At 52.7% G+C, this 19,280-nt stretch overlaps 1 protein-coding gene across 1 annotated transcript; it reads left to right on the forward strand.

Annotated features, from left to right (window-relative positions):
• Positions 1-391: 391 nt before the first annotated feature.
• Positions 392-19,119, forward strand: RAB4B (RAB4B, member RAS oncogene family). The gene is made up of 8 exons (XM_050769316.1): positions 392-521; positions 2,125-2,205; positions 2,490-2,604; positions 5,479-5,541; positions 5,625-5,779; positions 8,641-8,736; positions 8,825-8,955; positions 18,736-19,119. The coding sequence occupies exons 1-7, from the start codon at positions 506-508 to the stop codon at positions 8,938-8,940; spliced, it is 642 nt and encodes a 213-aa protein (XP_050625273.1). The 5' UTR covers positions 392-505; the 3' UTR covers positions 8,941-8,955; positions 18,736-19,119.
• The last annotated feature ends 161 nt before the right edge of the window (positions 19,120-19,280 follow it).

The raw sequence follows: 19,280 nt of genomic DNA on the forward strand, positions 1-19,280 counted from the left end.
GACCAGTAATCGCTCCCGCCAGCTCAAGATCAGCTCCTCTTCTAGCCTCTTTCTGTCAATTCTGCCCGTGCCCCCTTCTTTGCATTCGTATCCCCTCCCCCAAGTCCGCTCCAATCCAATCCGGAGACTCGACTCTGCCCCCGGACTCCAGACTAAATCCGTTCCTCGGCTCGGCAAAGCAGCTCTGCACGTCCCTTCCCACTTGCTCAGCCAATCGCTGGCCTCGGCCCCGCCCCTTTGGGCTGGGCCCCTCTCATGCCACCAATCCGCGCCTTTTGTCCCGCCCTCTGCCCGCGAGTCCACCAATCCCGCCCTTCGGAAAGCGTGGTCTGGTATCCAGCTGCTGGAGCGGGTCGCGCTGGAGGGGGGCGGAGGCGGAAGTGGCGGTGCCGGGCCCGGGGAGTAGGAAGAAGCCGGGGCTGTAGCCGGAGTGGAGCGGCTGCCAGCCGAGGAGCAGGCGCGGCTGCGGCGCCATATTGCGGCCCTCAGCGGCCGCGACCGAGTCATGGCCGAGACCTACGGTGAGGGTGGTGGGCCGAAGCCGGGGTCCTGGGTCTGGGCCCCGGGAGGATGCGGCCTGTGGGAATGGGCGGGGCTTTGTAGATCAGGGGGCGGGGTCTGGTGTTATGGAGGCAGGGCCTAAGTGGATGCTGGGAGGGGTTTAGTGGGTCTGAGGCTGAGCTTAATCGATTTAGGTGGAGCCTGAGGGTCTGGTGCGTGGGTTAAATAGATCTGGGGCGGGATTTGAGGGAGCTGGTACTTAGGGGTTCAGGGAGGCCCTGAGGGAAGAGGTGGGCCTTAATGGATATGGGCGGAGCCTGAGTGAAGGGGCGGGGCTGACTGCGTGAATGGCAGGAGTCGGGCTTATGGGCTAGAGGGAACACTGGATGGAAGTTCGGGACCCTGGGGTTGATCTGGCTGGAGAGAGCTCTGGAATGGGTTTGGGTATGGGCTGTTCTTGAGTTAGGGGCAGGACTTAGTGGCAAGGGGTGGGGCTTATGCATGAGAATGGAGCCAGGGTCTGGGCAGAGGGAGGGAAGGAGAGGTCGGGAAGTGGAAAATCAGTAGGGATGCAGCACAGGAGGTGGTGATTGGAGGCGGGGGAAGCGCAGGTTTAGGAGTCAGAGGGAGCTGCATTCGTTCAACAAATACAGAAGAGAAGAGTGCAAAGACCCTGAGGTGAGAACCAGCTTGTCGTTTTCAGGGAATAGACTGAAGGTCAGGAGCTATAGTGGAGTGAATGAGTCAGAGGGTGGTAGGAGGTGAAGAGGAACAAGGGCTAGTTGGTAGTCCTTGTTTAAATAGCTTTCAAGAGACTTTAGCGATGGACTCTGGAGCCCTTGGCCTAAGTTTGAATCTCACTTCTGCCTAGCTCTGTCACTTGGGGCAAGTCAGTTAACCTCTCTGGCCTGTTTCCTCATCTGGAAAAGGGGAATAATTTTTAGGCTACCTCCCTCATAGAGTTTTCCTGAGGATGATGTAAGCTGTTGATGTGAGTAAAGACCTTTAGAGCTGTTCCTGGCCCACAACAACACACAATTGACCTATGTAACAAACCTGCACGTGTGGGCTGGGCACGGTGGCTCACGCCTGTAATCCCAGCACTTTGGGAGGCCAAGGTAGGCGGATCACCTGAGGTCGGGAGTTTGAGACCAGCCTGACCAACATGGAGAAACCCCGTCTCTACTAACAATACAAAATTAGCTGAGCGTGGTGGCGCATGCCTGTAGTCCCAGCTGCTCGGGAGGCTGAGGCAGGAGAATTGCTTGAACCTGGGAGCTGGAGGTTGCGGTGAGCCAAGATTGCGCCATTGCACTCCAGCCTGGGCAACAAAGAGTGAAACTCTTGTCTCGAAAAAACAAAAACAGGGACAAAAAAAAACCTGCCCATGAATCCCCTGAACCTAAAATAAAAGTTGAAAAAAATATATAGAATGTGCCTGGCACATGGCAAGTACTACATAAGAGTTATCTGTTACTGTTACCTATTGGTTTGTTTCTGCCTATGTCTGTTTCTCTCCCTCTAACTGTGACGGTTAGAGAGACAGATTGGATTGGAATCCATCTTTTTCCCTGTATCTTTCTCTCCCTGTGGGTATCCCTGATTTTGGCTCCATCTGGTCAGACTTCCTCTTCAAATTCCTGGTGATTGGCAGTGCAGGAACTGGCAAATCATGTCTCCTTCATCAGTTCATTGAGAATAAGTGTGAGTTTCCCGCAGTGGTCCTGGGAACCCTGAGCTGTGGCTATGGGCATGGTGTGGGCTGGTGGGCAGCTGGTGGGGAGGGCAGGGCTGGCCATAGGTACAAGTCCAGTCCTGGCTTTTTGGTCCTTGCTTTGTCATATGTCCTTTACTAGGTTCTCCTTGACCTCAGTCACTCCAGCAATGAGAATGGGTTTGTAGAGACTGAGAAGGCCTTGGAGGATGGGGGATCCTCTGAGCTGCCTCCTCTCTCCCTGCACTGCCCCTTCTGTTCCTCCCACTCCCAGTCAAACAGGACTCCAACCACACGATCGGCGTGGAGTTTGGATCCCGGGTGGTCAACGTGGGTGGGAAGACTGTGAAGCTACAGATTTGGGACACGGCTGGCCAGGAGCGGTTTCGGTAGGTGGGCTGGGCTCCCAAAGGTAATGAGGAGAGAGAGAGAGAGACGTGTGTGTAGAGTCACTTGGAGACACTGAGAGGGCAGACAAGGCAGAGAGAAAGAGAAGAGACACTGTAGTTAGCAGGTATATATATCCAAGGAGAGGGGAGTATTGGAGAGAGAAAGAGATGGCGGAAGAAAAAGAGGTAGGGGCCAGATGCAGTGGCTCATGCCAGTAATCCCCGTGCTTTGGGAGGCCAAGGTGGGAAGACTGCCTGAGCCCAGAAGTTCGAGACCAGCCTGGGCAACATAGCGAGACCCCCATCTCAAAGAAAGAAAAAGAGATAGAGAAAAGTGGCTTGGGGAGGGGGTGAGGGACAGAGACTGAGAGACGTTGAAACAGAAAGAGAAGGGGAAACTTGAGAGACACACACCCAGAAAGGAAAAGAGCAAGAGAGACAGAGACTAAGAGAATTGAAGAGAATGATAAGGGAGGTAAGGAGGCCCGGCACAGTGGCTCACACCTATAATCCCAGCACTTCGGGAGGCTGAGGCGGGTGGATCACTTGAGGTCAGGAGTTCGAGACCTGTCTGCCACCATGGTGAAACCCTGTCTCTACTAAAAATACAAAAAAAATTTAGCTAGGCTGTGGTGGTGGATGCCAGTTACTCGGGAGGCTGAGGCAGGAGAATTGCTTGAACCTGGGAGGCACAGGTTGCAGTGAGTCAAGATTGCACCAGTTCTCCCCAGCTGGCGTGACAGAGCGAGACTCTGTCTCAAAAATAAATAAATAAATAAAGGAGGTGAGGAGACACAGAGAAACAGGTCAGAGGCAGAGAGGGAGACGGGGCAAGTCGGACAGGTGTAGTTGGACATTGAATGAATGAATGAATGAATGCATAGATTTATGGAAAGGCAAGGGTGAGCATGAGAGCCACAGAGATGGAACAGAACGAGAGACGGCGAGAAATAGGGAACTGAAGACACACAGGCCAAGGCAGGAGAACCGCTTGAGTCCAGGAGTTTGAGACCAGCCCGGGCAACATTGTGAAATCCCATCTTTCCAAAAGAGAAATGGAGAAATGGACGTGTTGTGGGAGAGGGAGAGGGAGATGCATAGGGCTCAACACATGGTAGGTCTTCAGGAAATGACTGCAGAACAGTTGATCGACACATAGAAACCTTAGGCGAGTCTGAGAAACAGAGACAGAGAGCAGGGAGAGAAATAGAGGGAATTCGGTCCGTGGAAAAGTGTGATCTATGGCAGCATAGTAGCTGAGTTAATACTTGTGTATGGATTCACTGCCTGAGGTGCACAGAGCCCAGAGGCAGAGCGACGGGCTGAAGGATAGACAGGTGTGTGGCATGGGCTAGGTTTACGGTGAGTGCTTAGTAAATGCTTGTGGAATGATTGCATGAGTTCCAGAAGGACCCAGACTGGTGAGACTGAGAATGCAGAGTTGGCTACACTGGGAAGGAGCCTCCACCTGACACAGCAGGACAATGATAAGCAGATGTTGCATAGCGCTTGGGCAGGGCCAGGCAAACGGGAGATTTGCTCAGAAAATGTTGAATGAACGAATGCACAAATGCATGGGAAGGCAAAAGTAAGCATGAGAGAGCCAGAGATATGAAACAAACAAAAAAGACAGGGAGAAATAGGAAATTAAATAGGGCCAGCCACGGTGGCTCACACCTGTAATCCCTGCACTTTGGGAGGCCTAGGCGGGTGGATCACTTGAGGTCAGGAGTTCAATACCACACTGGCCAGCATGGCGAAACCCCATCTCTACTAAAAATACAAAAATTAACTGGATGTGGCAGTGCATGCCTGTAATCCCAGCTACTTGGGAGGCTAAGGCAGGAGAATCACTTGAATCCGGGGGGCAGAGGTTGCAGTGAGCCGAGATCACGCCATTGCACTTCAGCCTGGGTGAAAGAGCAAAACTCCATCTCAATCCATCAATCAATCCATAAAAGACACGTAGGGCTGGGCACAGTGGCTCACGCCTGTAATCCTAGCACTTTGGGAGGCCAAGGTGGGCGGATCACTTGAGGTCAGGAGTTTGAGATCAGACTGGCCAACATGGCAAAACCCCATCTCTACGAAAAATACAAAAATTAGCCGATGTGGTGGCATGCATCCGTAATCCTGGCTACTCAAGAGGCTGAGGTGGGAGAATCGCTTGAACCCAGGAAGTGGCGGTTGCAGTGGTTGCAGTGAGCCGAGATCATGGCGCACTGCAGCCTGGGAGACAGAGTGAGACTCTTACTAAAAAAAAAAAAAAAAAAAAGACCCATAGCTTAAGGCAGGAGAATCACTTGAGCCCAGGAGTTGGAGACCAGCCTGGGCAACCTAGCAAAGCCCCATCTTTACAAAAAATACTAAGAACTTAGCCAGGTGTGGTGGTGCACACTGGTAGTCCCAGATACTCCAGAGGCTGAGGTGGGAGGATCCCTCCCCTGGGAGACTGAGCCCAGGAGTTCGAGGATGCAGTGAGCCGAGATTGTGCCACTCACTCCAACCTGGGCTATAGAGCAAGACCATCAGACAAATTAAAATTAAAATTACAAAAAGACACACATGTAAGAGACAGAGAGAAAAAGAGACGGATGGAAAGACAGGGACATAGGGAGAGACAAAGACGGGAGACTTACGGACAGAGGCAGCTGGCCAGCTAAGTGAGATAGAAGCTGAGACAGGCAAAGAGAGAGGGACTGCAAGGATGCAAGAACAGAGAGGAATTGCATGGCGACCCAACCAAGGCCAGGTTTTGGGGGATGGGCCAGCAGTGAAGGGGGGCCTCCGAGCCACCAGTCTCTGTCTGCAGAGGGGGGCATTCTCGGGGCAGACCCCAGCCTTGGGGGTGACTGGGTCCCCCTGGCCCCACAGGTCGGTGACGCGGAGTTATTACCGAGGGGCAGCTGGAGCCCTGCTGGTGTACGACATCACCAGGTGGGTGCCCGGGGTGGGTGGGTGGGGCAGGGCATGGGTGGCTCCTCTCTGCACTGCCTCCCTCCCCTCTCCCTTCTCCACAGCCGGGAGACGTACAACTCACTGGCTGCCTGGCTGACGGATGCCCGCACCCTGGCCAGCCCCAACATCGTGGTCATCCTCTGTGGCAACAAGAAGGACCTGGACCCTGAGCGGGAGGTCACTTTCCTGGAGGCCTCCCGCTTTGCCCAGGAGAATGGTGAGGGCTGTGTCGTGGACCAGGTGGTGGTGGGGGTAGACAGTCCACAGGGACCGTGGGTTTACTGGCTCTGAGTGGCTGTGCCCAGCAGGGGAACGTGGAGGTTCAGAGGTCTGGGTTCAAAATTGAGTGTTGGCTGGATATGGTGGCTCACACCTGTAATCCCAGCAGTTTGGGAGGCCAAAGTGGGAGGATTGCTTGAGCCCAGGAGTTTGAGACCAGCCTGGACAACGTAGTGAGATCCTATCTCTACAAAAAATTTTAAAAATTAGGTGGGTGTGGTGGCTTATACCTGTAGTCCCAGCTACAGTGGAGGCTGAGGCAGGAGGATCGCCTGAGCCTGAGAGTTTAAGACTTCAGTGAGCTGTGATCACGACATCGTACTCTAGTCTGGGAGACAGAGCAAGACCCTGTCTCCAAAAAAAAAAAAACAAAAAACAAACAAAAAATCCCTAAGTGTTGACCCCAGTGAGCTGTGTGATTACGCTGGTTCTCAGTTTCCTCATCTGGAAAGTGGGATCACAGTGTTTCCGCCTCACAGTGTGCTGTGATGATTAAGGGAGATTGTCTGTGGAAAGTCCTCAGCACCTGCCACAGAGCGGGTGCTACATTAATATTGGCTGCTAAGGTTTCGCCTACAGTGGGGAGGCAGCACAGGGTATTGGTTTAATTAATTATTTTATTATATTTTATTTTATCTATTTTTCCCTCCTACCGCACCTTCCCGGGTATTGGTTTAATGTAGAGATTGCAACCCCAGATGGCCCTGGGTGAAAAGCAGTTTTTTTTTTTTTTTGAGACGGAGTCTTGCTCTGTCACCCAGACTGGAGTACAGTGGTGCAATCTCGGCTCACTGCAACTTCTTTTTTTTTTGAGACGGAGTCTAGCCCTGTCGCCCAGGCTGGAGTGCAGTGGCGCAATCTCAGCTCACTGCAAGCTCCGCCTCCCGGGTTCACGCCATTCTCCTGCCTCAGCCTCCTGAGCAGCTGGGACTACAGGCGCCCGCCACCGCGCCCGGCTAATTTTTTGTATTTTTAGTAGGGATGGGGTTTCACTGTGGTCTCCATCTCCTGACCTCGTGATCCGCCTGCCTCGGCCTCCCAAAGTGCTGGGATTACAGGCGTGAGCCATGGCGCCCGGCCTCAAGTGATTCTTCTGCCTCAGCCTCCCGAGTATCTGGGACTACAGGCACACGCCACCACACACTTTTGTATTTTTAGTAGAGACGGGGTTTCACCATATTGGCCAGGCTGATCTTGAACTCCTGACCTTGTGATCTGCCCGCCTCAGCCTCTCAAAGTGCTGGGATTACAGGTGTGAGCCACCACACCCGGCAAAAGGCACATTTTTGAATATAGGAGATGGGATGGGGTAGATCCTAGAGTAACAGGCACTAGTGTTAAGGGGAGTGCAGCGTACTGACAACCCACACCAAAAGGCTTGCAAGGGCCAACCACAATGGCTCACACCTGTAATCCCAGCATTTTGGGAGGCCAAGGTAGGAGGATCACTTGAGGTCAGGAGTTTGAGACCAGCCTGTGTAACAGAGGGAGACCCTACCTCTACAAAAAAAGAAAAAAAAAAAAATAGCTGGGTGTGGTGGTATATGCCTGTGGTCCGGGCTACTGAGGAGGTTGAGGCAGGAGGATCACTTGAGCCCAGAAGTTCGAGGCTGCAGTGATCTATGATCGCACCACTGCACTCCAGCCTAGGGGACAGAGAGATACTTTGTCTCAAAGAAAAAAACAAAGAAAAAGGGTTTGCAAGTATAAACTCATTTGAAAACATTGTGTTGGCCAAACCACCCACATCTGGTGGCTTGAGATCTGCTTATGTTCCCCTGGTTTGCAACCTCCAGGTTTTAAAGGAGGTTTTGCCATCAGAGAGGTGTGGGTGTGAATCCAGCTCTGATTTTCTGACTGTGGGACCTTGTCACGAGGCTGATGGGTAACTCTGGTTGGCCTGTGCCTGTCCTAGATGGTGCTAGGGACACAGTGTTGGAGACAGCCCTAGGCCCAACCTGCATGGAGCTCACAGTTCAGTGGGTGGGGGTGGAAGGACAGACCCGCTTGCCAGACAGTGACAGCCCAGAAAGGTCAGGGCTTGATGGCGAAGCACCGGGAGAGAGGGGTGAGAGCCAGCAGGGGAGAGCCCCAGAGGGGCCAGGGCCAGGATTGGGGGAGCTGGCAGAGGGATTGGGGTGGGATGGAGAACCCAGGCAGAGGGGTCAGGGCTGGGATAGGGCAGGCAGAGGCAGAGAGGTCAGGTGGGATGATGGGGCACAGGGAAAGGAGTTACATGGAATGGGGAGCATGAGCAGAGGGTTGGGGTGGGATGGGGAGCCCAGGTAGAGGGGTCAAGCCCAAGTTTGGGGGGCACAGGCAGAGTGGTTGCATGGGATGGGGGAGCATGGGCAGAGGGGTCAGGGGTGGAATGGGGCAGGCCCAGGCAGAAGGGTCAGGGGTAGAATGGGGCAGGCCCAGGCAGAAGGGTCTGGGGGGTACAACGGGGACCCAGGCAGAGGGTTGGGGCCAGGATGAGGAGGCACAAGCAGAGGGGTCAGGGCCAGGATAGGGGGCCACAAGAAGCTGTGGGAGCCCTAAGTAGGCACCTTACCCAGCCTAGGCAGTCAGGGAGGACTTCCTGGAGGAGGAGCTGTGTGAGCTGAGCTCTGAAGGAAGAGCTGGGTGGGCATATGGGGAAGTGGACATCAATGGCAGGGAAATGGCATGCGCAGAGGCCTGAGGTGAGGGTAAGCAGAGATGGAACATTGGAGGAACAGGATGAGAGTCAGCAGGTGAGAGCTCAGTGGAGGGTGGGGACTGACTGGGGCCCTGACCTCAGAGTGTGTGCCCCTGCAGAGCTGATGTTTCTGGAGACCAGCGCTCTCACAGGTGAGAACGTGGAAGAGGCGTTCCTCAAGTGTGCCCGCACCATCCTCAACAAGATTGACTCAGGTGAGGCCCCGACCGGCCCGAGTGGGAGCGGAGGGCAGGCCTGGGGGTCTCCAGGCCACCAGTGCTGACCTCTCCCCTTCCCCGACAGGCGAGCTAGACCCCGAGAGGATGGGATCCGGCATCCAGTACGGGGACGCGTCCCTCCGCCAGCTTCGGCAGCCTCGGAGTGCCCAGGCCGTGGCCCCTCAGCCGTGTGGCTGCTGAGCCTTGCGGAGCCAGGTGGGACACTGGGGGCTCAGAGAGGCAGGGTGGTCTCCTGGGAATGGGGGAGGTGGTGTGGAGATAGACACTGAACATGTCATGGCAAGAGAAACAGAGTGAGAGAGAAAGATGCAAAAGCACACAAGCTAAAGCAGGCATCTGGCTGGGCGCAGTGGCCGGTAATCTCAGTGCTTTGGGAGGCCCAGGTGGGCGGAGGCAGTTCATTGGGTGGGGGTGGAGGGACAGACCCACTTCCAGACAGTGACAGCTCAGAAACGTCAGGGCCAGGCTGGGCACAGTGGCTCACACCTGTAATCCCTGCACTCTGGAAGGCTGAGGCGGGTAGATCACCTGAGGTCAGGAGTTCGAGACCAGTCTGGCCAACATGATGAAACCCCCGTCTCTACTAAAAATACAAAAATTAGCCGGGTGTGGTGGCAGGTGCCTGTAATCCCAGCTACTTGGGAAGTTGAGGCAGGAGAATCGCTTGAACCCAGGAGGTGGAGGTTGCAGTGAGCTGAGGTCACGCCATTGCACTCTAGCCTGGGTGACAACAGCAAGACTTCGTCTCAAAAAAAAAAAAAAAAAAAGAAAGGTCAGGACCAGATGGGGAAGCACTGGGAGACTGGGGGAGATGGGTCAGAGCCAGCAGGGGAGAGGCCCAGGGGGGTCAGGGCCAGGGTCAGGGCACAGGCAGAGGGATCAGGGGTGGGATGGGGCAGGCAGAGGGGTCAGGGTGGGATGAGGGGACACAGGCAGAGGGGTTGCATGTGATGCGGGGGGATACATAAGGTCAGGTGTTCGAGACCAGCCTGGCCAACATGGTGAAACCCCTTCTCTACTAAAAATACAAAAATTAGCCAGGCATGGTGGTACATGCCTATATTCTCAGCTACTCGGGAGGCTGAGGCAGGAGAATCACTTGAACCTGGGAGGTGGAGGTTGCAGTGAGCCAAGATTTAGCCACTGCATTCCAGGCTGGGCGACAGAGCAAGACTCCGTCTCAAAAAAGAAAAAAAAAAAAGGGCCGGGCGCGGTGGCTCAAGCCTGTAATCCCAGCACTTTGGGAGGCCGAGGCGGGTGGATCACGAGGTCAGGAGATCGAGACTATCCTGGCTAACACAGTGAAACCCCGTCTCTACTAAAAATACAAAAAACTAGCTGGGCGTGGTGGCGGGCGCCTGTAGTCCCAACTACTCGGGAGGCTGAGGCGGGAGAATGGCGTGAACCCGGGAGGCAGAGCTTGCAGTGAGCCGAGATCGCGCCACTGCACTCCAGCCTGGGAGACACAGCGAGACTCCGTCTCAAAAAAAAAAAAAAAAAAAAAAAAAAAAAAAAAAGGAGACATCTTCCGGGCCACAGGGAATCCACCTGTCCCCTGCAGCTCCAGGCCAGCTTCCTGCCCTAGACCTTGACCCTTCCACTCGTAGTTCTCCAACGATTTATTGAGCGCCTGCTGTGTGCCAGGCCCTGCTCAAGGCACTGGGGATATAGCAGGGAGTAAAACAGACTCCCATCCTCATGGTGCTGACATTCTCTTTGGAGGAGACAGGTGATAAACGAGATGTGAGTCGGCTGGGTGCAGTGGCTCACACCTGTAATCCCAGCACTTTGGCAGGGTGAGATGGGAAGATCACTTTGAGACCAGGCTGGGCAACAAAGCAACCTTATCTCCACAAAAAGTTGTTTAAAATTAGTCAGGTGTGGTAGTGTGCACCTGGAGTCCCAGCTGCTCAGGAGGCTGAGGTGGGAGGATGACTTGAGCCCAGGAGTTTGAGGCTGCAGTGAGCTGTGACCATGCACCACTGCACTCCAGCCTGGGTGACAGAACGAGATTGTCTCAAAACAAAACAAAAAAAAAGGGCCGGGCGCGGTGGCTCACGCCTGTAATCCCAGCACTTTGGGAGGCCGAGGCGGGCGGATCACAAGGTCAGGAGATCGAGACCACGGTGAAACCCCGTCTCCACTAAAAATTACAAAAAATTAGCCGGGCGCAGTTGTGGGCGCCTGTAGTCCCAGCTACTCGGGAGGCTGAGGCAGGAGAATGGCGTGAACCCGGGAGGCGGAGCTTGCAGTGAGCCGAGATCGCGCCACTGCACTCCAGCCTGGGCTGGGCGACAGAGCGAGACTCCGTCTCAAAAAAAAAAAAAAAAAAAAAAGAAAAGAAAAGAAATATATAAGTAAAGTATGTAGTAGTGAGGGAGGTAAGAACTATGGAGAAAAATAAAACAAGCACAAATGGGTGGATAGGGTGGAGGAGTGTACTTTTTTTTTCTTTGAGACGGGGTATCGCTCTGTCACCCAGGATGGAGTCCTGTGGCACGATCTTGGCTCCCTGCAACCTCCGCTTCTGGGGTTCAAGTGATTCTCCCGCCTCAGCCTCGTGAGTAGCTGAGATTACAGGTGACTACCACCGCGCCTGGCTAATTTTTTGTATTTTTAGTAGAGACGGGGTTTCACCATGTTGCCCAGGCTGGTCTCAAACTCCTGACCTCAAGTGATCCACCCACCCTCAGCCTGCTAAAATGTTGGGATTACAGGTGTGAGTCACTGCACCTGGCCAAGAGTGTATTTTTTTTTTTTTCTTTTGAGACGGAGTTTCACTCTTGTTGCCCAGGCTGGAGTGCAATGGCTCAATCTTGGCTCACTGCAACTTCTGCCTCCTGGGTTCAAGCAATTCTCCTGCCTCAGTCTCCTGAGTAGTTGGGATTATAGGCATGCTAATTTTGTATTTTTAGTAGAGACGGGGTTTCTCCATGTTGGTCAGGCTGGTCTGGAACTCCCGACCTCAGGTGATCTGCCTGCCTTGGCCTTCCAAAGTGCTGGGATTACAGGCACCCGTCCTTTTTTTTTTTTTTTTTTTTTTGAGATGGAGTCTTGCTCTATCACCATGCTGGAGTGCAGTGGCATGATCTTGGCTCACTGCAACCTCTGCCTCCTGGGTTCAAGCGATTCTCCTGCCTCAGCCTCCCGAGTAGGTAGGACTACAGGTGTGTGCCACCACGCCCAGCTAATTTTTGTATTTTTAGTAGAGACGGTTTTACCACGTTGGCCAGGTTGGTCTCGATCTCTTGACCTCGTGATCCGCCCACCTCAGCCTCCCAAAGTGCTGGGATTACAGGTGTCAGCCACCGCACCTAGGCTAGAGTGTACTTTTAAACAAGATGATGGAAGCCTCACTGAGAAGATGACATTTGAGTAAAGGAGGGGAGATAGGGAGGCCTGTGGGGATCTGGGGCAAGAGCGTTGCCCGAGAGCACAGCAAGTGCAACGCTGCTAGTGAGGGGCATGCTTGGCGTGGGTGAGGGTGACCGAAGCAGCCAGTGTGGGCGTCATGGAGGACCTGTGTGTGTGTTGCGGGTACAGCATGAGATGGGGTCAGGGGTTGGAGGAAGCAGATCAGTTAGGGCCCGTAGGCCCTGGGGAAGCCTCTGGCTTATACCCTGTGTGGGAGCCACGGGAAGCTTCTGAACAGAGGAGGGACAGGATCCGATTCAGGGGTTCATAGAGTTCCTCTGCCTGCATAAAGAGAAGAGGCTGTGAGGGGCGGAGGGGGTCACCAGGACACCAGAGAGGAAGCTGCTGCAAAGTCCAGGGGAGAAATGGTGGAGGACAGGACGAGGGGGCGGGCAGAGGAATGGCTGAGAAGGGAATAGGGTGCATGTCCTCCCTAGACTCTTTGTCTTCCAGTTTTGGCCAATCTTTTTTTTTTTTCCTTTGGTCCTATCTTTTTTATTATTATTTTTTTGAGACAGAGTCTCACTTTGTTGCCCAGGCTGGAGTGCAGTGGCATGATCTCGGCTCACTGCAAGCTCTGCCTCCCGGGTTCACGCCATCCTCCTGCCTCAGCCTCTCGAGTAGCTGGGACTACAGGCACCCGCCACCACGCCTGGCTAATTTTTTGTATTTTTTTTTTTTTTTTTTTTTTTTTGAGACGGAGTCTGGCTCTGTCGCCCAGGCTGGAGTGCAGTGGCCGGATCTCAGCTCACTGCAAGCTCCGCCTCCCGGGTTCACGCCATTCTCCGGCCTCAGCCTCCCGAGTAGCTGGGACTACAGGCGCCCGCCACCTCGCCCGGCTAGTTTTTTGTATTTCTTAATAGAGACGGGGTTTCACCGTGTTAGCCAGGATGGTTTCGATCTCCTGACCTCGTGATCCGCCCGTCTCGGCCTCCCAAAGTGCTGGGATTACAGGCTTGAGCCACCGCGCCCGGCCTTTTGTATTTTTTTTAGTAGAGACGGGCTTTCACCGTGTTAGCCGGGTTGGTCTCGATCTCCTGACCTTGTGATCCGCCTGCCTCGGGCTCCTAAAGTGTTGGGATTACAGGCGTGAGCCATTTTTTTTGTTTTGTTTTGTTTTAGAGAGAATCTCACTCTGTCACCCAGGCTGTAGCGCAGTGGCACCATCTTGGCTCACTGTGACCTCCGCCTCCTGGGTTCAAGTGAATCTCCTGCCTCAGCCTCCCAAGTAGCTGGGATTACAGCCGTGTACCACCATGGCCAGCTAGTTGTTTTTTGTTTTTTTTTTGAGATGGAGTCTCACTCTGTTACCCAGGCTGGAGTGCAGTGGCACGGTCTCGGCTCATTGCAACCTCCGCCTCCTGGGTTCAAGCGAGTCTTCTGCCTCAGCCTCCCGAGTAGCTGGGACTACAGGCGCGCGCCACCATGTCTGGCTAATTTTTTGTATTTTTAGTAGAGACGGGGTTTCACCGTGTTAGCCAGGATGGTCTTGATCTCCTGACCTCATGATCCACCCGCCTTGGCCTCCCAAAGTGCTGGGATTACAGGCGTGAGCTACTGCACCTGGTCAATTTTTGTATTTTTAATACAGATGGGTTTTGCCATGTTTGTGAGGCTGGTGTCAAACTCCTGACCTCAGGTGATTCACCGGCCTCGGCCTCCCAAAGTGCTGGGGTTACAGGCCTGAGCCACCGCGCCCGGCCAATCCTGTCTCCTTTTGATGCGGCCACTGGGTCTTTCTAATACACACATCTGCTCCTCTCGCTCCCTTGTTCAAAACCATCCATGCCTCTCAGGGTCCCAGGACACAGCGGAACTCCTCAGCCTGATGTTTGACCCTCTGCAGGGACTGGCCCCTGCCAGCCCAGCCTCACCGGCCTCAGCCACTTGTCCGTCTCCCTACCTCTCAGGCCACTCCAGCCACACTGAAGTTCTTCCCATTCCTCTGGGCCCTTGCTCATCATGCTGGGCCTCTGCCTGCAACACCATTCCTATCCTGTTTTCCCTGGCAACCTCCTTCCCTCCTCCAGGAAGCACTACTTGTTCCTCCATGCTTGGTCCAAACTTTTTTTTTTTTTTTTTTTTTTTTTTTGAGATAGAGTCTCACTCTGTCACCCAGGCTGGAGTGCAGTGGCGTGATCTCAGCTCACCGCAACCTCCGCTCCTGGGTTCAAGCAATTCTGGTGCCTCAGCCTCCTGAGTAGCTGGGACTATTGGCACCGGCCACCAATGCCTGCTAATTTTTTTGTATTTTTAGTAGAGACAGGGTTTCACCATGTTGGCCAGCTGCTCACAAACTCCTGGCCCCAAGTGATCCACCCACCTCAGCATCCAAAGTGCTGGGATTATAGGCGTGAGCCACTGCACCCGGACCCAAACTTCTTGATGGGCTTTCAAAACCCTGCAGGGTTTGGTCCCATTCCCCCCTCTCTGGGGGATGTGTATGTCTTGCCAATTCTCCCTTCTATACTTCATGCTCAATCCCCTCCCAGCCCTTGGCAGCTCCAGGGTGGGACAGGTGGGGAACAGGTGGTTAGACCTTGGATCTACTTGGAAGGCAGAGCCAACATGATTTCCTGATGGAACGGATGTGTAATCTGAAAGAGAGAGAGGAATCAAGGATGATGTCTTCAGAAAGTGCTCTCCTGTCCTTCCAGCACTTTGCACCTGCTGTGCCTGAGCAAGAAGTTTGCTTATCTGTAAAATGAGGCTAATAATAGCACCTGCTTCTATAGGTGTTGAGAAGAAATAAGTTAATTCACGAAAGTGCTCAGAATGGCGCCTTGTGGTCAAGACTTGATCGATGAGGGCTGTTTTTAAAGTTTTCTTCTTAGCCATCTTTGGGCTGAGCTCAAAGGAATGGGTGTGTCCTCTTCACCTCAGGGCGTAGCAGAGACTCTGTCCTAGAGTTTGCCCTCAGTAGGTCAAATGTAACAAGGCAAGGCTTTCTCACACTTTGTTGACTGCAATCTGCAGGAAGAAATATATTTTACGTGTTGATCTAGGACTGACTGTAGAAGATCCCACCCACATATAAAACTCAAACACATTTTCCTACCACCAGTATTCTTTCGTTTTTTGGCACTGAAGTGAAAGTCACATAACATACATTTACGTGACTTTTCAAAGTGTACAATTCAATGGCATTCAGTTCATTCACAGGGTTGTGCAATCACCACCTCTGTGTTGTTCCAGAATGTTTTCTTTCTTTTTTTTTTTTTTTGAGACAGAGTCTCGCTCTGTTACCCAGCTAGAGTGCAGTGGAGGGATCTTGGCTCACTGCAACCTCCGCCTCCCGGGTTCAAGCGATTCTCCTGCCTCAGCCTCTGGAGTAGCTGGAATTACAGGCATGCACCACCACACCCACCTAATTTTTGTATTTTTAGTAGAGTCGGGGTTTGACCATGTTGGCCAGGCTGGCTCGAACTCCTGACCTCAGGTGATCCACCCGCCTCAGCCTCCCAAAGTGCTGGGATTACAGGCGTGAGCCACTGTGCCTGGCCTCAGAATGTTTTCATTACCCTAAAAGGAAACCCCATACTTATTAAGCAGTCACTCTCCATTCCCCCAGCCCCTGGCAACTACCAATTTGTTTTCTGTCTCTGTTGGCCAATATAATATTCTTTTCCTTTACCTTTTTTTTTTGAGAAGGTTCTCACTTTGTCACCCAGGCTGGAGTGCAGTGGCACCATCTCAGCTCACTGCAGCCTTGACCTCCTGGGCTCAAGTCATCTACCCATCTCAGCCCTCCAAGTAACTGGGACTACTGGTGTGCACCACCACGCCCGGCTAATTTTTGTATTTTTATTTTTTGAAGAGATGGGGTTTCACTATGTTGCTCAGGCTGGTCTCGAACTCCTGAACTCAAGCGATTCACCCACCTCAGCATTCCTGTAAGTGCTGGAATTAAAGGTGGGAGCCACCATGCCTGGCCTCTTTTCCTTTTTTCTTTTCTTTCTTTCTTTTTTTTTTTTTTGAGATATGGTCTCACTGTTAGCCAGGTTGGTCTTAAACTCCTGACCTTGCTGGGTGTGGTTGCTCACGCCTGTAATCGCAGCACTTCGGGAGACTGAGGCGGGCAGATCACGAGGTCGGAGTTCGAGACCAGGGTGACCAACATGGTAAAACCCCATCTCTACTAAAAATACAAAAATTAGCTGAGCGTGGTGGCATGCGCCTGTAATCCCAGCTACTCAGGGGGCTGAGGCAGAGGAATCGTTTGATCCCTGGAAGCGGAGGTTGTAGTGAGCCGAGATCGCGCCACTGCAGTCCAGCATGGGTGACAGAGCAAGACTCTGTCTCAAAAAAAAAAAAAAAAAAAAAAAAAAAAAACCCAAACCAAAACAAAACACAAAAACTCCTGGCCTCAAGCAATCCTCTACCTCAGCCTCCCAAAGTGCTAGGATAACAGATATAAGCCACCGAGCCCAGCCAACCAATATGATATATCTTTTAAAATTATTATTATTATTTTTTGAGATGGAGTTTCACTCATGTTGCCCACGCTGGAGTGCAATGGTGTGATCTCGGTTCACTGAAACCTCTGCCTCCCGAGTTCAAGTGATTTTCCTGCCTCAGCCTCCCTAGTAGCTGGGATTACAAGTGTCCACCACCATGCCCAGCTAATTTCTTTGTATTTTTAGTAGAGACAGGGTTTCAACATGTTGTCCAGGCTGGTCTCAAACTCCTGACCTCAGGTGATGCACCTGCATTTAAAAAAAATTTTTTTTTTTTAAATAATGTTTTAATTTTGTAGAGACAGTGTCTGTGTTGCCCAGGCTGGTCTCGAACTCCTGGGCCTAAGTGATCCTCTCCTGCCTTTACTTCCCAAAGTGCTAGGATTATAGGTTTGAGCCACTGCACCCGCCCAATCAATAGAACATTCTTACTATATAGGATGCACTCTGATATTTGCTGTTCTATCCTATTCTATTTGAATTTAAAAATTGGTCAAGGCCCACCAAACTGATTTCCCCACCAAGGTAGTGACACACGTTAGAATTACCTGGAGAACTTTAAAATATACTGATGCCAGCCGGGCGCGGTGGCTCAAGCCTGTAATCCCAGCACTTTGGGAGGCCGAGATGGGCGGATCACAAGATCAGGAGATCGAGACCATCCTGGCTAACATGGTGAAACCCCGTCTCTACTAAGAAATACAAAAAACTAGCCGGGCGAGGTGGCGGGCGCCTGTAGTCCCAGCTACTCGGGAGGCTGAGGCAGGAGAATGGCGTAAACCCGGGAAGCGGAGCTTGCAGTGAGCTGAGATCCAGCCACTGCACTCCAGCCTGGGTGACAGAGCGAGACTCCGTCTCAAAAAAAAAAAAAATATATATATATATATATATACTGATGCCCAGGCCTCACCCCAGAGATTCTGAAGTGGTTTCAGGACTTTTTTTTTTTCTTAATTAAAACATAAATAGAGATGGGGTCTCACTCTGTTGCCCAGGCTGGTCTCAAACTCCTGGCCTCAAGCGATTCTCCCGCCTTGGCCTCCCAAAGTGCTGGGATTAAAGACATGAGCCAGCCAGTTTCAGCATTTCTGGAAGCTCCCAGTTAATGCTATATACAACCAAAGTGAGAAACAGTAACCTAACGTCTCCCCAGTTTGGGGAACACTGAAATGAGACTTAGAGCCAGGGTGATCCAGGAACATAGAGGGACTCAGAAAGATACAAAGGCAGGTTCATTTTATTTATTTATTTATTTAATTTTTTTGGAGATATAGAGTCTCCCTCTGCTACCCAGGCTGGAGTGCAGTGGTGTGACCTTGGCTCACTGCAACCTCCGCCTCCTGGGTTCAAGCGATTCTCCTGCCTCAGCCTGCCAAGCAGCTGGGACTACAGGCGCCTGCCACCATGCCTGGTTAATTTTTGTATTTTTAGTAGAGACAGGGTTTCACCATTGGCCATGCTGGTCTTGAACTTCTGACCTTGTGGTCTGCCCGTCTTGGCCTCCCAAAGTGCTGGGATTACAGGTGTGAGCCACCGCGCCCAGCCTATTTATTTTTTTGAGACAGTCTTACTCTGTTGCCTAGGCTGGAGTTCAGTGGCACAATCTTGGCTCACTGCAACCTCCACCTCTCAGGCTCAAGCCATCTTCCCACCTCAGCCCCCCAGGTAGCTGGGACTACTGGTGCATGCCACTACGCCTGGCTAATGTTTGTATTTTTTTGTAGAGATGGGGTTTCGTGGTGTCGCCTAGGCTGGTCTTAAACTTCTGGGCTTAAGCAATCCTCCCGCCTTGGCTTCCCACAATGCTGGGATTACAGGCGTGAGCCACCGCGTCCAGCCAGATTCATGATATTTAGATGTTGAAATGTGGCTTTACAGACTTAGCTTTCTGAGGCAAACAAACAGGGAGATGCAGGTACCCTCAGCGCAAGCCCCAAATTACCTGCAGGGGAGAGACGGAAAATCAGACAATGTAGAAATTGGGAGAAGAAAGGTATGGACAGACCGATGTAGATAGGAGGGCAGGGAAATACCTGGAAATGAGATAGAGACCAGCTGGACAGACCCCAGGGACCCTGCAGGTCACCACACCCTTCTCTTTCAGCTCACCTGTTCTTCAGGACCAGCCCTGCCCTTCCGGCCGGGGCCCAGGCCCAGGCCCAGGCTCCGAGAGGCCATGTCCCAACCTGCCCTGGCCCCGGAGAAGCTGCGCCGGCACCTGTCCCCCTTCCTTGGTGGGGCCTGGCTTTGGGGCAAGACTGAGTCACGGGGGAAGGGGGATCCCGTACCTGCTGCTGCTTCCTCTGTCTTGGCTAACCTCTGTCCCCCTGAACCCCTAACCATACCCCAAGAGCTCCCAAAGCCTGAGACCAGGGTCATTTGTCCCTACCTCCCCGCCTGGCCCTGCTGTTGCTAGTACCTGTTATTTATTACCTGGAGGCCTGTCCAGCACCCACCCTACCCCCATAAAGCATTGTTTACACCTGTGTCTTGGCCTCCATTATTCTGAGATGGCAGGGAGATGGAAGAGGTCCCTGATGGAAGATTCAAATGTCATGGTGTTTGGGGGCCTTGTTTCTGTTTTTTGTTTGTTTGTTTTGAGATGGGAGTTTCCTTCTTGTTGCCCAGGCTGGTGTGCAATGGCGCGAT

Source organism: Macaca thibetana, chromosome 19, assembly GCF_024542745.1.
Source record: "Macaca thibetana thibetana isolate TM-01 chromosome 19, ASM2454274v1, whole genome shotgun sequence".
NCBI lineage: Eukaryota > Metazoa > Chordata > Mammalia > Primates > Cercopithecidae > Macaca > Macaca thibetana.

Excerpts from the sequence above, each read along its gene's own strand:
- RAB4B (XM_050769316.1), top strand. Across the intron at positions 2,605-5,478 it reads GCTGGCCAGGAGCGGTTTCG|GTCGGTGACGCGGAGTTATT; the intron begins GTAGGTGGGCTG and ends CTGGCCCCACAG. Across the intron at positions 5,542-5,624 it reads CTGGTGTACGACATCACCAG|CCGGGAGACGTACAACTCAC; the intron begins GTGGGTGCCCGG and ends CCTTCTCCACAG.